The following is a 7,084-nucleotide window of genomic DNA, read 5'->3' as shown; positions in this document are numbered from 1 at the left end:
TGGCTGTCTTCTATCTGCTGTCAAGTGTCAAACTCAACTCAAATCTCAAATTCTCGAACACATTTATTCGATTTTTCCAGTTTATCTTGGCTGGCCTTGTATTGTTTCGTTTTCGTTTCTTATTGCATAAAACTCAAGAACTGTTATTTATTTCCCATTAAATATATTATTCCAGTACAAATAATGGGCAAAACTGGTGTTGTTGCCTTCTTGAAAGACTTTTATTATGACCCTTTCAAATGGTGAGTTATTATAACCTATTAGAAATGTGATTATTCGAAAAACAATATAAATAGATGAATTAATTTCTAAATCTTACATGTGCACGAAAGAATAAAGTATTATTTCCATAAAATGTTATTTATATAATTCAAACATTGATTGTCAACCAACTAACAATGCAAATTACTTCGCAATTATGCCTCAATAGCAGATGCGGCGGTAATGCAAGATAAATTTGCTTTAAGTTTATTGGTTGTGACAAATGATTTGTTTTTAATGTATGTTCTACTTTAGTTGAAGTAAGAGTATCTCATATTTAATCACACATGTGTTGTAGTATCAAATAACTATTGTGATCGACAAAATTTTCTCTGTTATTATGTCTATATTTTCATTGCTTGTGTCCAAGTTCAGTTATAAATAAACAAAAGATAAAAATAGTTACATTTTGTAATGTTACTTCTGATTTATTTCAATGAATAAAAAAAATTTTACTAATGTTTTATTTCATGCTTCTTGTGTAGAAAAAAAAAACTATAAGTCATATCTTTAGTTACAGAAATATGACTGCATTATATTGTACCTCAGTATGGTTCTGAACATTATCTCACTTCCATTGTTAAAAACACAATAGTGTGAAATTAAACATTTATTATGCTTCATGTTGTTGAAAAATATATGCATACAATATTCTTAACATATCATTAAATTATTTCCCTTCTGTCTCAATCTCCATACAAACAGACAGAAATATTACTGGTTTAATTTCAGTCTTTCTGTATGGTTTGATTAAGTTAATAGTCAGTGAATTGTGCTTGTGTGTATTAGTGGTAAAGTTTTATCACACTTTAACGAAATGAAAACACTTGGAACTGATATGCGATTTTTTTTATTTATTTATATAATTCTTATCTTTCAGGTCAGTTGTGAAGAGTGTAGGTTTCTTCACAGTGGGTGTTGTGATTGCAAGCGAGTGTACAGGCTTAGAAGTGATGCCTGCAGTGCCACAATAAATTTATTTCTTTTATTTATAATTAATTAAGAAAATATAAAAATGATTAAATATCTGTTTATGTTAGTTATTTCAAGTGTAGTTTGCAAAGATGCAATAAGACCTAATTTTTTAATCATCCTTACCGATGATCAGGATTCAACTCTGGGCGGAATGGTTAGTAGATTTAGATATTTATTAAGAAAATAAAATTGTGTTCAAAGAAATATTGTTGTTTTATTTATATCTTTTCAGAATCCGATGAAGAATGTACAACAGTTCATCGGTGATAAAGGCGTCACGTTTAAAAATGCCGTAAGTTAAACTTGTAGAATTGTCAGTAAGTTCAAGGCGACATTATTAATCTACAATTCATTATACTGATAATCTTTATCAATACAATTATTTTTAGTTGAAGTTTTTGTAACTAATGTTCACTTATTGGTCGAAAGCTGAGCATGATTCAAAATCTAGGAATTATTTAATTTTTTTATAAAATAGCTTTATGCATGTACATTTTTAAATAATTAAACAAATTTTTTGTTTTAATTGAATAAATTATGAATCAATAGTAATAAATTTAAATACAAAGACGGCACATTAAAATGCTCCAAATTTAATTATGTGATTTACATTAAATTCTATTCTGCGAATAACAGTAAAAACAACAAAAAATTGTCTCATTTGATGAAAAGAGTTGATTGACCATAACCATTTCAAAGATTTTTTAGCATTTGGTAATATGTAATATAATAAATCTCAGTACGTAACATCGCCGATCTGCTGCCCGAGCCGAGCGAGCTTTCTAACAGGCTTGTATGTACACAACCATCTCACAGTCAACAATAGCCTCAGCGGAGGCTGCTACGGCCGTATCTGGAAGAACATTGAGTCTAGAACGTTCGCTACCACGCTTAGTGATGCAGGGTACAAGACTTTTTATGCTGGAAAGTACTTGAATGAGGTAAGGTTATTATTCTCATAATATTTGCGAAAATCTAATATGTACCCTAGCCTTACCCTTAGTTCAAAGGAAATGAGAAATTATAAACAACTAGCTGTCGCCCGCTACTCCGTCTGTGCTAAATTAAAAAAAAAACTTAATTACTAGCCTATGTCTTGTTCCAGACTCCGCCTGATTTCAGTGAGATCTCTTTAACAGTTCTGTAGATACCTTCTAACAAACATCCGTTCATCCAAACATTCACTTTTATAGTATAAGTAAGATTATCTTATCTACCTTTATAAGGTTTTAATCATAGACTTATTAAGAACATACATACATATTTGTATAATCAAACACTATTCCAAAATAAATCCATAGACAATAAATGACATATCAGCCATTATGTCTAAATATAATTTCTCATTTCTATTGAATTCGACTGTACTTATTTATTGATAAGGAAGGGGAAATAATCATTGTATTGAGAAAGTAGGTGTGCTAGATCAGAACAGTATTGCGGGAAAACTGAGAAACGTTTTTAAGACTTTAAAATTGGCTTCAAGTTAACTATTATTGCCCAATTAACAAGATTATAATATTTTTCATGTCCCTTCCATTTTAATCTACTAAACGTCTAAAAGGTTTATGAGAGAGATATCAATCTATTCATATCCACAGTGTTATAATTTTTTTTAACCATTTGTTTCTTCATAGTACGGGGTAAAGGCGGCGGGCGGGCCCGAACAAATCCCACCCGGATGGTCAGAGTGGCACGGTCTTGTTGGAAACTCAGTGTATTACAACTACACTATATCTAATAATGGTGTACCCACACACTCCACAGATCTCTACCTAACTGATATTATTGTAAGTATCAAAGCTATGTAAGTCTCTAAGAGGCAGATGAAACCAGCTAATATGGGTTCTTAATAATTGCTTTAACAGAGAGATCTGAGTATCAGCTACATCGAGAACCAGACGGGATCGGAGCCGTTCCTGATGGTGCTAGCTCCGCCCGCGCCTCACCAGCCCTTCACCCCCGCGCCCAGACACAAGGGCGTCTTCGCCAATGTCACCGCACATCGCGCGCCTAACTTTAACATAGCCGTCAAGGTAAAGTATTTGTGCAATGCCTTAGATCTTCGATTAACCTCCTTTCCTAAAGTTTTTTTTATGGCAAAATATATTTTTATTAATATTTCCAATAGCCATGTAACTTAATTGTTCCCGCTGCTAGTTTTCTCCCTTATCTTACATATAAAAAAACTTTTTTGATTACAGAAAATTCATCTCCCGGAAAGTAAAAAAGCAATTTCTTAATATTACTGAAATATATAAACTAGCCTAATATTTCTTATGATCGTCCGGTATTAGAAATACGACCATACTTTCTTCAATAGGACCGACATTGGTTGCTGTCAATGCCGCCGTCCCCACTGCCGGACAACATGTTGTCGGAGCTGGACCGAGTGTACCGCTCTCGCTGGGAGGCCCTGCTCAGTGTCGATGAGCTCGTCTCTGACGTCATCGAGGCCCTCGACACCAACTCCCTGCTCGAGCACACCTACGTCATATACACCTCGGATAATGGATATCACATGGGTATGGATAACATAATAAATGTAATAACTAGCTTATAAATATCACAGTAGAAAATCCATAGATACATATTTTTGTAACAATTTTTTTTTATTACGAAAAATAAATTCAAAATTAAGCAATGTATTTAAAAATTATAGTAACACTTACGTTTTCTCGTCCTAAACAAAATAATAACAGAAAAATTCTCAGTAAAAAAAAATTCATTATAAATTGGATTTTCTAGATTCATATGTAACCTTCTTTGTCCAAGTAAAAAAGTATTTTTATTCACCAGCATTATTTTCACAGGACAATACTCTCAAATGTACGACAAAAGACAGCCCTACGAGTCCGATATAAAAGTACCATTGATTATAAAAGGTCCAGGTATCGAAGAGAATACCACAAGTGATCTGCCCGTCATCAACATAGATTTGGCACCAACTATAATATCCTTAGCTGGTCTACAACCATCTAGAATAATGGACGGAAGACCTATAGAGCTGATTGGAAATAAGACGAAAACAGAAAGAACGATGCTAGTGGAGTATTATGGGGAAGCAAAAGATGGTACAGTAGATCCTGATTGTCCTTGGAGCTATGATAAGGATAATCTTGCTGTAAGTACTTTCAGAAAGATATTTATAAAAGACTAGCTGTTGCCCTCGGCTCTGTCTTCGCAGAATTAAAAAAAAAACTTACTAAATTTGAGCAAGATCCATGCAGCCGTACTCTAGATACCTTCTAACATCCATCCATCCATCCATACAGATAATATTAAATACTAGCTATTCCCAGGGACGTCCCCTGTGTATTGTTTAAAATGTTAAATTTCCCTATTTTAAACCGTTTATGATAATTTTCACACACTTTCATCACCTACATTAGATCTTTTAAAGGATGAATTTAGGCTTAGTTTCAAGTATTTAGATCCAGCAATTTGGGCTATATGTTAAAATAGTTTGTCATTATTTGGATCAGATTCTTACTCCGCACTTAGATTTGTTAATTGGTCACTAAAGGTCTCATTTTAAATCTATATTTCACCTATATTTTAGTCTATATGTCACCGAGCGTCGATGACTCAGGGGTTAAGCACTTGACTGGCAATCTACAGGTCCTGGGTTCGAATCCCGTTATATACCAATGTTTTTATTTCCAGCAATGTTATCCAGAATACGCTTGCAAATGCCAGGACGCGAGGAACAATACGTTCGGTTGTCTTCGACACATCGCTAAGAGGATCAACATGAAGTACTGTCTGTTTGCAGATAATCAGGTCAGTTTTTTAACACAAGTTAAGAAATAAAAGAATATATCGCCATGACTAGATTCTTCCGCAGTTGAATTAAAATAATTAATTAAAAACTATAATCTGGGGGCGCAGCAGTGACCCCGCGAAGATGTGCGTTCAATCTAAATTTTTTTTCAGAGTTTTACAGAGATGTACGATCTGTTCACGGATCCGTACGAGTTGACGAATATAGTGCAACAAGTGTTGCCCTCTGTGCGGCACTGGTACAAGCTGACGTTAGCCCGGATGCTGGCCTGTAGGGGCAGCGATCACTGCGACCATCCGCTAGAAACTCCCCGTATCGTATTTTAATATTTTTGACAACCCTAGAGTGTAAATTGTAGACAACTTCCAAAAGAGGGTAGTCACAAAACGCTTACTTGTCGTGTTTTGACAACCCTAATGTGAAAATTGTAGACAACTTCTTAAAGAGGGTAGTCACAAAACGCTTAATTTTCGTGTTTTGACAACCCTAATGTGTAAATTGTAGACAACTTCTTAAAGAGGGTAGTCACAAAACGCTTACTTGTCGTGTTTTGACAACCCTAGAGTGTAATATGTAGACAACTACCAAAAGAGGGTAGTCACAAAACGCTTACTTGTGTTTTGACAACCCTAGAGTATAAATTGTAGACAACTTCTTAAAGAGGTTAGTCACAAAACGCTTACTTGTCGTGTTTTGACAACCCTAGAGTATAAATTGTAGACAACTTCTTAAAGAGGGTAGTCACAAAAATATTGACTTAACTGTAAATTGTTTTACATCGACATTATTGTCATCTCTCTCTTACTCTTAGAATAAAACAGAGATAGCAAGAAATTCAATTGGCTATAGAGGGTAGTTATAAAATACGGTCTGTAGTAAGTTTGTCATAAAATGGACTCTTGATAGCTGTGTGTTTAGGGTTGACAAAATGAGATTTATTTTATCAGCTGTTCCAGAAAACATCACTTATTATAGAGTTGTCACAAAATAGACTTTAAAAGCTAGATTTAGGGTTGGCAAAATTAACGTGATTTTTTTTTAATCGCTTTGTTATGTTGTTTTTATATTCAGGCTTACTTTTAAGATGAACTTTTCTTTAAATGTGTTTAATATTATGTTCATTCCATTGTTATTTGCTATATAACATTTTAGTTGTAAAATTTAGTACATTACATTTAATTTGTACATCCAAAGCTTTTTAGGTACATCTTCAATACATAGTAATTCATTTATTAATTAACTGTTAAACACTTTCATGATATGTTTTATATACAGATTTTAATCTCAAACCCACAATTAGAAAAGTAACTTTGTGCGTGATAAAATTTCGTGTTAATGTAAATTAATTGCTGTTTGTATAATCCTAAGTTTCTACTGCCTTAACATATATAAAAACATTATTGTCTTATCTCAGTGGAAACTTACGATATTTTAAGTTTGATCGCGCATTGAAGGATGTAAACAGAAATATAATAATAAATAATAGTTCGTTGAAATTATTTTTTTCTTTCAAATTGAAAACAGATAATATATAAAACCGAAAATTATTAATATTTAACGATGATTTTTTTTTATATGAAAAGTTGGCAAACGAGCAAACGCCGAAATAGCGAGGCGACCGTTGCCCATAGACATCCGCAAATGCAGACGCGTTGCCTACCTTTAATCAACAGAGAATCTACGCACAGAAAGAGGATATTTCCCCTTCCTATGCGTCCCCTCCTTGTCAAATCCACTTCCCCTTCCCATCCTTTACTAATAAGAAAAGATTGTGAAGGGAAAGAGGACTAAGATTAGTCCTCCGGCACTACACTCATCAGACTGTACGTGGAATTACTTCCACTTAACGTCTGTCTTCTGTGTGGTCGTGCTATATCACTGAGCGAGGCCAATTCGTGCAACTGTTGTTGTTGCTGGCGTCTACCATTGTTATATAAATACACTTGTTAGATAAACAAAAACTCTGCAGGTTATCAAATAATTTTATAGCATTTTAAAAACAAACATTTCATTAATTAATTAAAATAAATAAATTATCAAAATGTCATCACAGACGAAAAAAGA

At 33.5% G+C, this 7,084-nt stretch overlaps 1 protein-coding gene across 1 annotated transcript; it reads left to right on the top strand.

Moving 5' to 3' along the window:
• The first annotated feature begins 6 nt into the window (after window positions 1-6).
• On the top strand, window positions 7-5,596 carry LOC106714537 (N-acetylglucosamine-6-sulfatase). Its single transcript, XM_014507603.2, has 10 exons — window positions 7-242; window positions 1,142-1,390; window positions 1,469-1,528; window positions 1,977-2,177; window positions 2,874-3,026; window positions 3,105-3,272; window positions 3,560-3,761; window positions 4,050-4,360; window positions 4,903-5,019; window positions 5,173-5,596. Exons 2-10 carry the CDS (start codon window positions 1,277-1,279, stop codon window positions 5,344-5,346), a joined length of 1,500 nt encoding a protein of 499 aa, XP_014363089.2. The 5' UTR covers window positions 7-242; window positions 1,142-1,276; the 3' UTR covers window positions 5,347-5,596.
• Window positions 5,597-7,084: the final 1,488 nt, after the last annotated feature.

The sequence above is a fragment of the Papilio machaon genome, chromosome 21 (assembly GCF_912999745.1).
Source record: "Papilio machaon chromosome 21, ilPapMach1.1, whole genome shotgun sequence".
NCBI lineage: Eukaryota > Metazoa > Arthropoda > Insecta > Lepidoptera > Papilionidae > Papilio > Papilio machaon.
This window is presented reverse-complemented; position numbering and strand designations above follow the sequence as displayed.